General features: G+C 35.5%; 1 protein-coding gene across 1 annotated transcript in view; it reads left to right on the plus strand.

The window, feature by feature from the left end:
• Positions 1-18,503, plus strand: part of PAN3 (poly(A) specific ribonuclease subunit PAN3) — a 125,173-nt gene that overhangs the window by 100,594 nt on the left and 6,076 nt on the right. The window contains 5 exon segments of the mRNA XM_028104644.2: positions 3,728-3,893; positions 4,992-5,082; positions 9,516-9,655; positions 12,054-12,183; positions 12,643-12,707. Coding sequence (XP_027960445.2) covers positions 3,728-3,893; positions 4,992-5,082; positions 9,516-9,655; positions 12,054-12,183; positions 12,643-12,707 — 592 coding nt within the window.

Raw genomic sequence — 18,503 nt, forward strand, 5'->3', positions numbered from 1 at the left:
TGACAAATGCTTTTGCTCTGTGGAGGAGTAGTTTTGTATTTTAAAATGCATGTAAATTTGTCCCTGTAATCATAGTGCATTTTAAAAAGAAATGTCTCAAAGAATTGAAGTCAATCCATAACCAGCTGGGAAATAGTATATTGTGTGTATAGACTGAGATGAAGATGGGGTGGGAAAGACTCGTGGAGGTATCTGAAGTCTAAATAACTGAGAATATGGTAAAAGTTTTTTCCTCTTAAACATTGTTTTTCTTTTAAAAATACAATGCTTTCTGAAGAAAGACGGTTTGGAAAATGATGCCTGTAGCTTCACTGCCCAAAGCACAACCATTATCATCTCTTCCTATATTTCTTTCCAAATCTTGGTTTTTTGTTTTGTTTTGTTTTTTGGGTTCCTGTCACGTCATTTCCTTTTCCTTTTATCATTCTGTGACATTGCATCTTTCATTTATTATAAGCATTTTCCCCCTAAGTTTTATATTTTCTGAATATAATTTAATGACTCATAGTCCAGTGTGACTATATATCATTTTTGAAATGATTTCCCTAAGCAAATGCTTTTTTTTTTAAAGGTAGGACTCCCTGTTACTTGAGGAATTAGTCTTCAAAATAAATTCTCAGGTAGCATTTACTTAAGCAGGGAATATTTTCTTTTTTTGCCCCTTTCCAATATTTATAGTTCAAATCCTGCAAAGAACCAAAAATATTGTAATTATGGTTAATTAGTGTTTATTAAAGGGTAAAATAGCTTCAGAGTAAAAGTAGGCCCATTTTGAGATGTCTTTTAATTAACTTATGTATTTGGGGAAGAAAAATGTATCATTTTCTTGTTTGAGGACAGGAAAGAAGCATTGAATTCTTTTTAAAAAATGTTTATTCCTGAAGTTGACAAATGATTGCATTTTATTACTGTGGTTTTTAATCTCTTAAAGATTTTCTTGAATACATACTGAGAGAAATTGAGGAAGAAAGATGTGAGTCCAAATTATAGTTTTGGATTGTGACTCCCTTTAATTGTGGATAAAAATATATTACTTCTGTTTACTTTGCTTTCTGACAGTTGGAAGAAGAAAGCTGTGGTTACATGGCTGTTTCACGTTAAAAATCTGGTCATATGGTGTGGTCACTTTTTTTCCTTTTGCCGTGTCATCTGTAGACACATACATAATTTTGTTGAAGGGGATGTGGTATAACTTTTCCTATAGATGAATATAGCTGTAGTTGTTCAAGTTTATTTTAGTAGTAACACCTGTGAGATGACTGTTGGCTTTAAATTTATAGCTGGGTTTCTCCGCCTCCGCACTGTTGACATTTAGGGCTGGAGAATGATTTTGTGGGAGCTGTCCTGTGCATTCCAGGGTGTTAAGCAGCGTCCCTGGGCTCTACCCTCTAGATGCCAGTAGCAAGCCCCTTCTCCAGTAGCGACACCAAAAATATCTCCATACAATGCCAGATGTTACCTGGGGAGCAGGATTGACCCTTGTTGAGAACCACTGATTATAGCACTCCTTTCTGGTTTGTTTGTTTTTTAATCTTTATTTTTGGTGTTGACTGACTTATTTGATATATTATGTTTACATTTTCACAGGAATCATTCCTTTTTCTGGTATTTGAAAATATCATTTGAGTAGTAGTAATTTTCCTGGACATACTGTATATACTTTAATTTGTAGTAACTTCTAATATAACGCAATTGTCAGTTTTCCTATTGTGAATATTAAAAGAAGAAAAAAAGTGTGTGTATAAACTTCTGGAGAGACATAGATGGAAGTCTAATGTTTTCTTATACTATTTAATTTAACTTGGTACAAAGTAAAAGATTATACACCATAAGAAATACACTAATTAGGAAAATGGGAATAATAATCATACCATACTGTATTATAGGGGTTGTGATGAGAGGTTTAAAATGAGACAAAGTGGGTCAAGTAACCTCTGCTGCTGTTAACAATATAAAGGTTAAGACAGAATCTGGCACAGAGTAATAAGCAGGCACTGTGTTTGCTATAAATGCTCTTTTTCCTTATTACCACATTTATTAAATAGTTTTATTTAAACTCTTCATAGTCCTCTTGGATGATGTCTTGGCATTTATCACTACAGCCACTTTTTGAGTTATTTAACACTGTTTTCCAGATTGTATTAATTTCAGTCTGTCCAAATGGAGGGAAAGCAGTTTTTGAATTTTGTATTTGCTTTTTCTTGGAAATGTTATCCCAAGCCACAGATTTGCTCTCTATTATCTCTGCAATTAACCATTTAACTGTGTTGCTTTTATACCTAATTCACAAAAAATATGTTTACAATCATAAGAACACTTGAATTTATAATGTCATATTCCCTGAAATAATTAAAAAATCTGCATTAAATTTATGTGGCTCCTTTTCCACTGATTTAAGGATTAACAGTGACCCAGGAAATAGTATCAAGAAGTACTTAAGCAAGAGTTGAGGGGCACCTGGGTGGCTCAGTTAAGCACCCAACTCTTGATTTTGGCTCAAGTCATGATCTCAGAGCCATGAAATCGAGCCCCACATCGGGCTCTGTGCTGGGCATGGAGCCTGATTTAAGATTCTCTCTCTCCCCCTCTCTGTCTGCCCCTCCTCCCCAACTCCCTCCCACCCCTGCTTATGTGCCTGTTCTCTCTCTCTCTCTATCTCTCAAAAAAAAAAAAGCTGATAGAATCAAAATGATTACTCTCATGGTAGGTCGGATTATTTTTGTTTCATTATTAGACATAAGTGATATTCAGTGCTTTACATTTATATTTTTATGAGTTGGATACCATCCTAACTGACATGGCTGTAAAGAAAGGAGACTGGGCAGTTTATGGAGAAAAAGAAAATATTCAGCATAAATGATGGTAGAGACTTTTATTTTTCTTTCAAGCCACAGAACGAACAGTTCTCACCTGCCTGAACAATAATATAGGCTAGGATTATTACTATTTTTTTTAAAGATTTTATTTACTTATTTGAGAGAGACAGCGAGAGAGGGAACACAAGCAGGGGGAGTGGGAGAGGGAGAAAAAGGCTTCCCGTGGAACAGGGAGCCCAATGCAGGGCTCCATCCCAGAACACTGGGATCATGACCTGAGCTGAAGGCAGACGCATAATGACTGAGCCACCCAGGCGCCCTAGGCTAGGATTATTTTAAGTAAAATAATAATCTTCACCTTTGCTGTTTTTATTCAGAATTTATATTTACATTTATTTGGTTCACAGTTAAATATAAATTCTTTAAATAATTTTGTTTATTGTTCAGTAATTACAGTGCTCACAGAAAAGAGCACTTCAGTGAGAACTCTTCTGTTGCTAACAGTATAAAGGTATAATCTCATAAATAGGAAATTGGGGTTTGTCTTTTAATTTCTTATATGTATATATATAAAAAACCTTATATATAAAACATTATATATATATATGATAAACCTTCTATATAAAAACACCATATATATTGACAAGTTGCAGAGCACCTGAGTGGCTCAGTTGGTTAAGCGTCCGCCTTCAGCTCAGGTCATGATCCTGGGGAACTCGGATGGAGCCCCACATAGGGCTCCCTGCTCAGCGGGAAGCCTGCTTCTCCCTCTCACTCTCCCTCTGTGCTCTCTCTCTCTCAAATAAATTTGACAAATTTTGCCATGATACATGAATTTTTTTTGTTAATTTTGGTTTGAATGTTTTAGTCTTTTAGTTCGTTATTTAAAAGAGGTCCTTTTTGCTTTGTAGGTCAACACGATGGACCATTGCCCAGACAGCATGCGGGATTATTGCCAGAGTCTCTTATTTGGGCATATATCGTCCAACTGAGTTCTGCATTGCGTACCATTCATACAGCAGGTTTGGCATGTCGAGTTATGGACCCAACAAAGATTCTGATAACTGGCAAAACAAGGTACTAGCATTTTGAGTTTTGGCTGCTTTGTTGAGCATCTAACCTATGACAGTTTAGTAAACAAAGCATGATGATTTGTTTTAATTCTACCTTTTCATATATTCCATCCAGAACAACTGCTATGACTTTGAGTTCATTTGTAAGTTTAAAAAATGTTGAATTCTTAAAAAAATGCCTGGTTATTAACCAAGAATCTTGTAAGGGTTTGGGAGATACATATAGTTAGGGTTGGGGGGATATAGACATAATACCAATATACCTTTTCTATGTATAACCATGGTTCTCTGATTGGAGCATGAAACAGAATTACCTGGAGGGCTCATTACTAAGCACACTTTACTGGGCTCCACCCCAGACTTCTCATTCAGTAGGCCTGAGAATTTACATTTCCAACAAGTTCTTAGGTGATGCTGTTCCTGCTCACTGGGTCCCATGCTTTGAGAACCACTGCTACAAAATTAAGTAACAGCCCTTGACTTCACCAGAGTTTTATTTGAATTGCTGTAATTTTGAGAGTTATCTTGGACAGCATAGCATAAAGAGCTCAAGATCTGTTACCTACCTGGTTATCTGGGTTCATCATATCCTAAGTCTGTTAGTTGCTATTTATATGATCCTGAGCAAGTTCTGTAACTTCTGTGTATGCAACAGCCTTGTAAGACAGCCACTATTATTATCTGTTCCACATTTATAAGATACCTGTCTCATAAGATTATTGAGAGGATTGAATGGTTAATACATGTGAATGGTGCCTAATACATCTTCAGCAAATGTTAGAAAGCTAATTAGTTCTGTTTCATGAATAACTAATAAAGAAGCAGCTTGCTGTGATGAAAAGACCACTGGCCTGGTAGTCAAAGATGTGAGTTATAGTCCTGGCTTTATCAGTTTCTGGCTTCTATAAACTCTTATAAGGCCTATCACTTAGTATTTATGAGCCTTAATTTCCAACTCATCTCTAAAATGGTTTTTGATAGAGGTTACATGGGGAGGTTAGACTAGATAATATTCTGAGGTCCTTCCTAATAATATAGGAAATTTAAATTTTTTTAAAAATCTCATTTTAATAATTTTCTTTAAATTCTCTGGTCTTTAAAGGTTACGAGTAAATTGTGTTGGAGTTTTTGATGTTTTAACATTTGATAACAGTCAGAATAATAATCCATTGGCATTAATGGCTCAATACCAGGTGAGTAAGAATGAACATGGATACTTCCTTAATAACTTAAGGCTTGATTTTCTTTTAAGACAAATTTTATTTATTTCAAAGTGTTTTAGGGGTTTTAAGTCTAGATTTCAATTTATTCTGGGGGTGTGTCTGCCAACTTTGAACACGTATTCTTAATCACTGTGGTGTATGTAGTGTAGAGCCCTTACAAGTGGGAATAGAGAAACTTAATGACAGTGTCAAAGACAAACTGTTCAAATGAAAATGTATTTATGTGATGAGGAAATTTGTACTCAGCATAGATTAAAACAGGTTAATTAGTTGAATAAATGATATTAAATGACATTTTCCTTTTTTTCACTTCTTTAATGTGTTAAAATCATAGCTGTTATTTTTACTTTTAGATACTGTCCCACTACCAATCCAAAAATTTTAGAGGTATTTTCGAAGGAAAATTGTTGTATTGCCATTTTCTAAATAATTTTTTCTTTTGCATACTCACTTCTTGTATATAATCAGAATTTGGTTCTAGTCTAGTCATAATAATAGTGTAAATTTAGGCCCCTCTTATGTTTTTAGCTGTTTATTTCATACCTCTTGATTAATGTAAGGTATAGGAGAATAAGACCCTGTCTCTGCAGGGAACTTTAAGTGTAGTTGCTTTTGCCTTGATGATTCTGTGCAAGTAACGTGGCTCTGTAAAGTAATTATTTCATATTCATTATTGCAGTACTTCACATTTTTTGGAGAACGTACAGGTGCTGTTTTAAGACAATGTTAATTCTTTTTGTGTAAGAAATTTTTGGTGCTTCTGAACATTTATTAACTGTTAGAGGTTTGATGTAAGGCAGAATTTCTTTATTACTGGAGAAACAAGGAGAAAAACACTTTACCTTTCATCACCCTTCTCATTTCGACTTCCTTTGTTTAAATCTTTGAAAGATTTTAGTTTGCTTTATATTATAAGCCAAAATTTCTGAACAAAAAGGAAAAGACAGAATGAGAAGTAGCGTCTAAGTAGTGCCTAGTAATCCAATTCATGTGTAAACCTCTTTTGCTGCAGAACCAGGGACAGTACAGTCCCCAAGACTTAGAGCCACTCATCACATTGAGTCGTATGCAGACTTTTCACATCTTCCTTCCCCTCTGCTCCTGCCCAGCCAAACTCAGCGGCAGCCAAGCTGTCCTGGTTGGTAGCACCATCTAGTGGGCACCACACAGAAGAATTTGCCAAACCCCTCCCCCCCCCCCAGCAACAGCTTTCTTCTGCCTAAGGGGATTTGCTCCCTCTCTCTTATCTAGGGTGGTTGTTCTTAGTGACTTTCCTTCTGACCTTCTTACACCTAGTGCCTAACTAATTAGCTCTGGAGATTTTTCTTCCTAATCTCTGTGCTTCTAAAAGTGACTGATTATTGACTGAAATACTAGTGATCTTCATGTATCCAGGAAAATAATATTAAATTTTTGAGGCGAAATTAGACATTATTTAGAACCAGTGCCACCTAACTCTATTGCAAGTATCTGGAAACCTCATGTCCACATTAAAAAATGAAACACCTTACAGTTTTGTTTTTTTACAAGTACAGCCTTACGCTCTCATTCTTCTGTATTCTGAGTAGAGTTCTCTAAAAAAAAAAAATTACTAGTATAAGGCTAGTTTGATTTTGGTTTTCTATGAGTTTAATAGCAGTATTATCCTCCCTTTTTCTTTGTGGATGTACATTATTTCAGTTATGGTAGTGGTTGTGTAGTTACCTTGAAAAACAGCTCTTTTTAAGAAAAAGTAATCCTAGAGTTCCAAACAAACAACTCTTAAGTAAGTATTTGGGATGATTGATTGGTAAGTTAGGAACTGCCTTCATTCATAAACTCAGGCTGCTTTCAACCAGTCATCACCTTCCCTTTATTTTCCAGCAGTAAAGGTATCTCAGGTTTTCTTTTTTTTTTTCTTTCCCCTTTATTTTTGGGGGGCGGGTGATGTATGTGTGGAAGATTTTTCATATAGCTTATAGTAAGGTAAAGGAGAGAATTAAAGATAGTCCCAGTGGGGGATTGTGATTTTACAGAGAAGAGGGTACATGAGAAAGGAGTGCATTGTTTCTTGTAGTCTATTTTTCATAGTCTGTTTCAGACACGTGAATAGAGACTGACTTTCAGTAAAGTGGACATAAGTAGAGCCATAGATAGAATCAGAGAAAAATCAAGAAATCAAGAATCAGGAAGAAACTGAAAATGACTGGGGGGAAAACCTCCAGAATTCAACAAATGGGGGGAAAAACCAGATGGAGGTAAGAAGCAAAATAACAAATGGAAAATTATTTAGCTGGCAAATAAGGAAAGGAGAGTTACTGAGCTTTTATGATGTTAAACTCAATTAAGCAAAGACTTCATTAACCTCTTAGTTAAAATCATTTCTAATTTAATCTGGATTATGTGACATGTATACTTTATTTCTAAAAGTGGGTATTCCCACCTCGAGTCAGCTTTAGAAAGGTGGTGGGATGTACTCACAATTAAAAGTTATTTTACAAACCCATCCAGTCCTTCAGCTGTCTTGGACTTTTGTATTCCTGTCTCATAATAGGGAATACTGGAATGTTCTAGGTGGGAGGTTTAGTTATAGCATCAATTCAGGGTGGAGCTAAACTGAAAATTCTGTTGTTTTAAGGGTTGGGAGAGGCTGTGTGTTGGTACATGCTGTTCAAATACTTGATAACTAATAGCAACCTTCAGGTTGCTTTGCTGAGGATATGGGATTGAAACACAGAAATTCACATTTAGCATTTACATGTACTGATTTCTCTTGACCCACATTTTTATGGTTTTATTACTGTAACTTGGAATATTTTACTTGACCTTGAGAATGATTGAGGGGAATCCTTTTTGAGTTCATTCATGGCAGTGCCCTCCGGAGAACAGAAATGATGGCAACAGTACTAGTGCTCCCTCCCAGGCCACCTCCGCTCCTGCCTTTCTGGGCTCCTAACTCTGTACCACAGATGAAGTTGTAGAAAGTTCTTTGACATGAATCCTTGGCATCTCTTATTCTGATAGATTCAAAGTTGTTTTTCTAATCTGTTTTTCCACTGGTTATAGGATCTCATGTTCAAAGTGTCAGATTCACAAATGCTAGTTTGGGATGGATTTTTGAATTTGGATTTTTTGATGTTATTTTAGTAATGGAGTTTGACATCTTTATACTTTATTATTTGGGTAAGATTAAGGATAGCTGTATAGTGCTAAAGTTTCATTAGTGACTGCCTTTAAATATTCACCTATTTTGTAACTATACCATTTATAAATATTCCATGAAACCAGTGGTTCTCAACCCTGGCTGCATACCAGAACTCTTATGGAAACTTTGAAAAATACTAATACCTAAATCTTACCCCAGACTGGTAACACCAGAATTGGGGTAAAGGGATGGTCACAGGGTGATTTTTTTTTTTTAAGCTCCTCAGGTGATTTTAATGTATAGCTAGATTTGAAACTCTTTATACTAAACCAGTATTCAGTAAATATATCCAGTAGTTCAGATCAGATCTCAGATCTTGAAGATCTACAGAAGTTTTCTGTCAAAATTACTTCAGATGATTGTATTTAACTCTGAGCCATTCCATTCTCATAGACACATAATTATTAATAATTACCTGCCAAGAAGGGCCACTTTAGAGAACCATTCTGTTTCCTAGAGTTATAATAGGTGATAGAGAACTTACCTCAATCCAGCTAGCTGTCTTTTGAAAATTCTTTTAGAAGGAGAGCCTCAGAGTGGTAAATGTTAAAAAATAGATAGATAGGTAGATACCAGGTGGTATCAGAACTCTCAGAGATCTGTTATAATATGAGGAAAAATTGTCTAGTTGGAAACAAGGGTAGACAGGGTGTAATTGGGGTGTGCAGCATTTTCGATGTTCTAAAAAACATACTCTGAAATCAGGTAATGGTTATGTTGTGTTCGGAATAATGGAATAACTTTTCTTCAAATAATTCTTCAAACTCCTTCTGTATATTGGGTATAATGGAAAGTGGAAAGGGGGCATATTATAAATTGTAATGATCATAGTAAAGTGAGTATATAGTGACCAGCCTTAAGTTTCTTATAATGAGAATGTCAGCTCTGTATAAATTTTTTTAAAAATTTTAAAGCAGCAATTCTGTAGTTGGCGTGTGAATTGCTCAGAGTTATGTTTCTTGGAGCTGCATTCATCAGAATTATCTGGGTGCTTTTAAAAATGTTGGGCCTGGTCACCCAGACCTACTGAATGAGAATCTCTGGTGGAGAGGTTCAGAAATCATCTTCCAGCTCCCAGGTGACTCTGAGCACCAATATTTGAGAACCCTGTGCTGGGAGTCCTACAGCTTTTTTGTAAGGGTGCCGGCTGTAGTGTCGGTCTATTACATTTGTACCTTATAAAAAAAAATTAAAAGTTATATTTATTCTTTCATGTCAGCAAGCAGATCTGATATCATTAGGAAAAGTTGTGTTGGCTTTGGCTTGCAACTCTTTGGCAGGAATTCAGCGAGAGAATTTACAGAAAGCCATGGAACTGGTGACAATCAACTACTCCTCTGACCTGAAGAATCTGATTTTGTAAGTTTAACTATACGATTAACTGTATGTAATGATCATATGAGATGAGACAGCTTTTTCATAAAGGCCTTTTAATAGTGATTCTGTTTTAGTTCTTACTATTAAAAATCAGGCAGAACACAGTTAAACAACTTTTAATTTCTTTTTTGTTACGTTTATATTTATTTGAATAAATTCATATATTAATGTGTTTAGTTATTGATGTTTTAAACATTTGGCCTCTAAAGTTGCATTGGTATCCACTAGCTACATAAACCTTTTAAGTTTAAAATAAAATAAAATAAATTAGTTCTTCAGTTGCACTAGCTGCATTTCAAGAGCTCGAAAGCCACATGTGGCTTCTGGCTAATATACCCATAATCTCAGAAAGTTCTGTTAGATGGTGCTGCTCTAGAGCATGATAGGTAGCTCTCTGAAAGCTGTCATAAATAAACCTCAAACGCAATCCAGTTACAGACTCTGTGGCCAAAACATCCATCCCAGAAAGCATGTTCATCAAGATCCCTTTGCTTCTATTCCAATATCTTCAGACTCTCAAGAAATCCTTGAGTATAGGATTGAAATGTATTTGACTTAGGAGAAACCCACTGTGGAGTACTGTCACCAGAGAAGGACTTTTCCCTAAGATAGATCTCACATTGGGGAATTCCAGAGGGTGGACAACCATAATTCTTATTCTAAGTTATTCTATAGAACAGATGCTAGGCTATCTCTTGACATTTTTCCTATTCTGTTCTAGAAGCAGTTAGAGCATATTGATCCTTTTCAGTGTCTTAGTTTTCAGCTGTTCCTTCCGATTTTTCTGTGTAGTCTTGGATGATTCAGTTTCTTTTTGGACTAGCCCTGGATATGGAATGGAGGGTTAGAGGATGGGGCTGCCTACCTGTGCTTTGTTACACTGGTGTAAATGTCCTGCTCGTGACAGCACTGGAAACCAGTGGTTGCCCAGTGTTCCTATTACTAATCAGATGATTGTTCTTCCCAAATGGAAATATTTGTTTCATAAATTTTCACATCAGTGATTCCTAGCCTTAATTTGCAACATCTAGGTGTTTCAAATAATCTCAAGTAGTAATCTCCAAATTTTCTTTTTAAAAAACTTGAGAGTAAAGGATATAAATGTAACAAACTAGCCATATGTTAATAATTGTCGAAACCGGGTGATGGGTAAATGGACCTTCATTATACTGTTCTACTTTTAGAAATGTTTGAAATTTTCCTTAATAAAATGTTTGAAATTTTCCTTAGTAAAAAGTAAATTAAAAAGCCATACTTTCATACTAACTAATAACAACTTTATAGAGCACCAAACCATGTATCAGGCACTTTCAAATGATGTGAATGAATTTATTTTCCCAATAACCCTGTAAATTAGCTCCATTTTAGAGATGACAAAACTGAGGCATGGAGAGGTAAAGTAACTTGCCAAAGTCACAAAGCTTGTAATAAGTAGTTAGATATAAATATGTCCGTCATTACAGATAAATAGCTAAGATATAGATTATCCACAGGAGTATTTTATTCAACAAAAGAATGCCTGTTCTGTGCCAGATGCTGAAGGTACTTTGAACAAGATGAACAAAACCCCCAACTTCTGGAGCTTCCACCCTAATGGGGAGGAGGTAACAAATACGTAATCAAATAAGATGTTTGCAGGTAGTCCTATGAAGAAGCTAAGATAGAATTATAAGCAGAGAGTGCAAGGGGGGAGGCTACTTTAATGAGAATGGTTAGGAAATGGCTCACCTGTCAGGATAGGCAGTAACAGGTCATGGTCATCTTTGTATTCTAGCAGGTAGCCTTTCAAAATGTATTTTTCTGCCTCAGTTATAATGGTAGAAGAAACTGAATTGGTCTCTTCTGATATATGTTGTGCATGAAGATTTCTCAGAAATAAATAATATACCATGACAACTGGTAAATGAAGTTGCAGAGCAGAGGGCAGCTTCCTAAAAAGTTGAGCCTTGTTTGATTTATCAAAACTCAAGACCCAGTTTTAGTTTCAGAAATTATTTTGAAGAGCAATGGAAAAATCTCTTCACGTACAACCACCCCCTATTTCACCACTCCAAAAAAGTTTGTAATAATCTCTTCATGTCCCACTATTGTAAGGAAGCGTTTGAGAATGGAAATGATTAAGTGTGACCCTACTCAACTTTCCTTTCTCATTTTCATAATAGCAAAAATGTAGAGAAAGAGACATGTTTCTTCTATTGGCTCTTAAAATTTTCCAGAGAAATCATTAAGCTTTGAAAGTGAACTTGACTTGCATGAAAAAATGTTTTCAAATTTATGTACACTAATATGATGGCAGCAGCAATAGCTATGTGCTTGTGGGTTATGTTGTTCTTTAAATTACATGTTTGGCATTCAAGTGATGCTTCTTTATTTTCACCAGGTATTTGTTGACTGACCAAAACAGGATGCGAAGTGTAAATGACATCATGCCCATGATTGGTGCTCGATTTTATACTCAATTGGATGCTGCTCAAATGAGAAATGATGTCATAGAGGAAGACCTTGCAAAGGTAAAGAGTCTAGTTAAAAAGAGATATACACACTTGGCACCTATATGTGTAGGGAGATATAAAACATAGTAATTTCTGTGCTAAATATTCTACATAATTGGCTAAGACCGTTTGCAGATATATTTGTCCAAACTTAATGTTCAGTATTTTAATTTTTTCTATCCTTTGGGCATTTTTTTTTTTCATGATTTTGCTACATTCAGTTGACACAGTCTTGATTTTTTTTTCATGTAAGTTACTTTAACCATTCTTAAAAATCGCCAGCTGCATGATCTTCTTGAGTATTACTGTTGAATGAAATGGAAATATTATATTCAAAACTATAACCAAAAGGTGGGGATACTAGGATTTATTGTTTAAAGGTAATATTGGTGTAGGATACCAGTTTTGTAAAATTTTGCTTTTATATTCAGTTAGCTGGAATATTAATACTCTCTTTCTTTTCAAAATGTTTTATAGGAGGTTCAAAATGGAAGACTGTTTAGGCTTCTAGCAAAATTGGGAACAATCAATGAGAGGCCGGAGTAAGGATTTACAGTATTTTACAATATATTTTCAATCAAGGGCGCTAAGAGCAATGAGTATTCCTTATTCTTACTGGCTTTATTTGGAAAAAGAAAAATTCTTATGTGAAGCCATTAGGATGCTGTTTTTCAAGTATAGCTTAGATCTGGTTGTTCTTGGGGATTCCACACACACATACACATACAGAAAAGATACTGCTAGAAATCTCCATTGTGGTTTGTACACGAGGGAACGTTTTATGACTATCAGTATGGCCTCTACCCTGTCTCCTTTTTGAAGCATGGTCAGTTCAGTTTGCTGTAGTCAGATTAGAGACTTCATAGAGGTCTAATTGTTGCATGCCCCTTATCTTCTATTAAAGGGCATTATTTATAGCAATCATATCAGTGACACCACCACTTTTACATTATTTGTCATTTAGTTCTGCCTCATTTGTAAGTTAAAATTACCATATGTTCAAGAAAGAAGTAGAGTTGTTGTCTGTACTAAGTAGTAACTGTCAAAGACAGGTGGAGCGATACTCTAGCTGTTGTCACTTTCAGGACATGTTTCAGGAATGTTACCTCGGTTAATAGAAATAGATGATACATAAATATTGCTTGAGGGAGATTTTTTGACCGCAAAATTCATGTTCACTTCCCTTTCTTCAGAGTTAAAAAGAAAAACTCAATTAGTATTTTCTGTGATAATTTTTCTAAAAGAAGAGATGACATTGGGGAAAAAAAAAGCCCAAACTTTTAGCTGTTTTTTCTGGCATTTATTTATTTAAAAATTAGTATGCTTGTAGTATTATTTCTTGATTTTTCCCCCCAGTATTTAACTCAGCTAATGACTTTGTCCTGTGGAAGATGAGACTTTATCTTTCATACCCCTTCCCTTAACCAAACACACACACACACACACACACACACACAAGTATTCACATTTTACCGCTTAGCCCATAATTTTGAGTTAAATCTTTATTCAGTGTTGACATTACTGTAACAGGGTCAATGTTGTTCCTAGTTGCACCACATTGTAAACCATGACTATATTTTCTTTCTTTTGTATTTTGTTTTTTGATTTTTGTTTTCCTGGGGTTAATAATTGTCTTATATAGAAAATGAAAAAATATTGACCACCAGTTTATTCCAAACTAGCTGCCAGAGTTATGAAACACCTTTCCATATGGTCAAAAATAGGTAACCTATCAGTTCCTTTTTTTTTTCTCACCCTTAGAGAAATTGCCCCTGGAGCCTCTGTCCTTCTGTTCCTATCTGGGCTGGTTGCGCTTTAAGCCTGCTCACACTCACACTTTAGAACTGGAGTTTCCCTTCACTATTATCCTGGGAATTCTCATTGTCTCTCCCTTTGTGTTGGATACCCTGTTTCTTGCTTTTTTCCCTTGGTTTATTCTTTTGATTTATTGGAACACATCCTCCTGTAGCTTCCTGAGAAAGGTGAGTTTTTTGAGTCTGTAAGTCTGAAAATATATTCTATTTTTACACTTTATTGATAGTATGATTGGGTATAAAATTCTAGATAGTCCTCCGAAAATTCTTTTTATTAACTAAATCTTTTGAATAGATTAATATGAACCAGTTTTTTTAAAAGTAGAAAAGGGTTTGCAGTGAAAAAAAATCTTTCATACTTGTAACATTCCCAGTCTCTCCACTTTCTCCCATTAATCTTTTATATTCTTCCCGAGTTACAATGATATATTCTTATCTCCCTCCTCCCCCTTTTTAAAATATACAAATTGTAAACCACGCACAGTGTTCTATATGTTGCTTTTTCCTCCTAACTATATTTTGGAAATCGTTTTGTTTAGGTATGTTTGGCATATACCAAACACTATTCTCAGTAGTTTACAAATATGCCCTAACCTTACTCCTCATAACAACCGTGTGGTGCAGGTACCATTAGTATTCCACTTAACAGAGATATTTGGGCATAAAGAGGTTGAATACTGGGCACCTGGGTGGCTCAGGTGGTTAAACGTCTGCCTTCAGCTCAGGTCATGATCCTGGAGTCCTGGGATCAAGTCCCATGTCAGGCTCCCTGCTCAGCGGGGAGTCTGCTTCTCCCTCTCCCTCTGCCTCTCTTCCCTGCTCCTGCTCTCTCTCACTCTCTCTCAAATAAATAAATAAAATCTTTAAAAAAAAAAGAAGAGGTTAAATACCTTTTCCAGGGTTACATCATTAGTGAGTATATGAGCCGGAATTCAAATCCAGACAGTATGGTTCCAGAGTCCATACTCTTAACCGTAATGCTCTGCTTCCATAATTTATGTAGCTATGTAATAGTCCATTCTGTAGATACACTATAATTTATTTCTCCAGTTCCTTACCAATAGACATTTGAGTTGTTTTCAGTGTTTTGCTAGTATAAACAGTGCTTCAGGGACTGAGTTATGCATACTTAATTTTATGTGTGCATAAATATAGGCCCAGTTGTGATTGTTAGATCTGTGGATGTGTGACTGTAAACCCTTACAGAAGGGTTTCCCAGTGTACGATGCATGAGAGTCTTTCACCAACAATACTCTTTCAGCTTGTGGATTTTTGTCAACCTGTTAGATGAGAAATTGAATCTCAGTGCAGTTTTATTTTGTATTAACGCTTATGAGCATGTTTGCTACCATTTTTATGTTTTTGATCCATTTCTGTTCCTTTTTCTGTCCATATCCTTGGCTCATTTTTATTTTCAGTTGAATTATCTGTCTTTTTGATGTATAGGAGCTAGAGAGATTTATCCTTTGTGACTGTTTTCTTTTTAGTTTGTCATTTTTCTTTTGACTCTGCTTAATTTTTTTCCATGCAGACATTTTTATATATAGTCTAATTGATCAAACTTCTTTTATAAAAGTTTTTGGATTTTTGAATCACAATTAGAAAGGCCTTTTCTACTTCCACGATTTTAAAGGAATTATCTCATGGTTTCTTCTAGAGTACTTATGGTTTTATTTTTTTTTCATATTAAATTTTTATATGTGTGGAATTTATATAGGGTGTGAGGTATGTATTCAACTCCTCCACCCTTTCCCCTCAGAAGACTACCCAGTGGCCCAAAAGCTATGTGTTGAATAGTCTAGCTTTTCTGCACTGGTTTAAGGCAGCACTTCTTTCACATTACTGACATTTTAAAATCTAGTAGGTGCTAGTTCTTACCTCCATTTAGTTGCCTGTTTTTTATTGTTTTCCTAAAACTGCTTAATTTTCTGTATAAATTCTAGAATCAGCTTTTTTATTTAAAAAAAATCAGTAAACCTGATGGTATTTTTATTGAGAAGATAACATGTTTATTAATAAACTTAAGGAGCATTTGTGTTTATAGATGTTGAGTTTCTTAACCAAGGTAATGGTCTGTCATCATACTTGTTGACACCTACTTTACTGTTCTTAAGTGCTGAAGTTGTTCCTTACGTTGTTGTAGCACACTAAGTTTACTAGGTATTTTTTCTTGTTGCTATTGTAACTGCAAATCCCCCGCCCATTCTTTCTTCTTAGATTGCTTATTATCAGTGCACATAAAAATTACTGATTCCTGTAAATTTTGTACCCTGATATCTTAGTGTTTGGATAGTTTTTCACTAGATTTTCTTGGGTTTCCCATATACATAGTCCTATCTCCACATAATTGTAGTTACATTTCCTCCTTCCTAATTTCTATACTTTTAATTTCTCTGGAGTGTTTGTGTCAGCTAGTATCTCTAGTACATAGTTAAGTAATGGTAATGATAATTGCTGTCAAAATTTGAAGCATTGCTCCATTGTCTTTTAACCTCTGTATTCAAAGCCATTTTCTTTTCAAACCTTTTCCCTTCCCCTGTGCTTTTAGAGTCTTTATCAGTGATGTTCAGAAATTCACAGTGATTTACCTTGGTGTGGGGTTTTTTTGATTCATTCTGATGAAGTAACAGGTGGGCAGATTAAAAGGTTAATCTTGGAAACTGATGTCCTTCAGTTCTGAGAAGTTGTCTTCGTTGTTTCTTTGATAATTTCACCCTTTGGATTTCCCGTTGCTCAGATGTTAGACCATGGCAGTTGATTTTCTAATATTCTCTTCTGTTTTCTGTATTGTATCTTTTTGTTCTACTTTCTAGGTAATTATCTCAATTTATTTTGTCTAAAAATAAAGGTTTTTTTCTAATGTTTTTTAATTTTTAAGTTTCTGCTGTCATATTTTTAATTTTCAAGAACTTTCTGTTCTCTAAATGTCTTACAGCATCTAATTCTTGTTTCTCTGAGACTCTCAATTATAGATTTTTGGTTAGGTTTTGTTTTGTTCTAAGTTCTGTTCTGTTCCCTGCAATATCTCGTAGGAAACAAGAGTTTGTTTTGTTTTGTTTTGTTTCATTCTCCAAAGGATTTCTGATCCTTGGCTATTCATTCATATTAAAAATGATCCTTTTTCAGGGTATCTGGCTGGCTCAGTCGGAAGAGCATGTGACTCTTGATTTTGGGGTTGTAAGTTTGATCCCTACATTGGGTATGGAGATTACTAAAAAATAAATGAATGAACTTTTTTAAAAATGACCTTTTTCATCTAAAAAGCTAACGGGAAGGTCCTTGCAGGGTCAGGGACTGTAGAATGTGTGGTAAAGTAGTGTGATATTTTTATATATAATTTTTGTTTGTTTTTGGTAGATTCTTAAATGTTAGAATTTCTCTTGGGCAAGTCCGTATCCAGAAAAAAAATCTTCAACCTTTTGTCTGTAGTATAAACCCATAGTCGAGCTTTGGGTAGCCAAAGTAGCAGGAAAGTGTTGGTTAAATAGTCTTAGCTACTATCTCTTGCTCTTCCTGGCATCCTGAAGGCAGGAGCTTCCTTGTTCACCCTATCTAGAAAGATTTCTGGTACCCTTTCTGGCAAATTTCTGCAAAGCAGAAGTGGAGGTGGGAATGAGAGAGAGGTTATCTATTTGTTATTTATAGAACTTTTCATCAATTCTGCTGTTTCCAGCTTTAGTCCATACCTGCACTTCGAGTAGTACCAATGATTTCCCTTCCTGGGCTTAACTGGTAGGGCTTGCTTTTGTGGCTTCCCCCTTTTTTTGTTCGCATTTTGTAGCATTAGAGTTCAGTTTTTTTCAAGTCAGCTGATCATATCACTTACCTGTTTTTCACCTTCCAATTTTTTCTTCTGTTGTTGCTTCTGGTCACTTTGTTCTTGCATGTTTATTATACCCCTTTTTAGACATTTATTATCAATTTGGTGGGATTTTGAAAGGAAACGGATAAATGGGTGTGTTTAATTAGCATTTTAATTGAAAGTCCCTGGAGTGATCTTTGCGAAACTCATATGATTGTGTTTCAACCATGTGGTAGGCTTTCCATCTTGTTCTTAGAAGACAGACCTGTTTGTTTTTTCCCCAGACCTCGTTTTTTAACCAAGACTGCATAATCTGATCTCTCCCTTATCTTTGCTTCAGATCTACCTCTTTTTTTTTTTCCTTTTAATTTTCTCCTCCCCTCTCTTGCCTTCTCTCCCTCTTTGTCCTTGTATTTTCTTTTCCCCCTCCTTGCTTTTACTCTCTGTCTCTCCTTTGGCCTCTTTCTTTTCCAACCCCCAACGCCATCCAGCCACTGACCTTTGCTAAGTTTCTGAAGTGCTGCATGCTCTGTTCCTTGCAAATACTGATGCCTCTGGCTAGGGCGTACTTCCTCCAGGAAGCTTCCCTTCCCTTCCCAGATGAATTCATGTTTCTGTTGTGTACCAGTACCTGTTTTCTTAATGGCATTATCTCAATATGCAACTTTCTTTGGTTATTTGAACGTCCTTTTCCTCACTAGACCATAAGTTCCAGAGGTCAC

This window comes from Eumetopias jubatus, unplaced genomic scaffold, assembly GCF_037043125.1.
Source record: "Eumetopias jubatus isolate StellerSeaLion01/CBP00866 unplaced genomic scaffold, mEumJub1_p1.0 scaffold_3, whole genome shotgun sequence".
Classification (NCBI taxonomy): domain Eukaryota; kingdom Metazoa; phylum Chordata; class Mammalia; order Carnivora; family Otariidae; genus Eumetopias; species Eumetopias jubatus.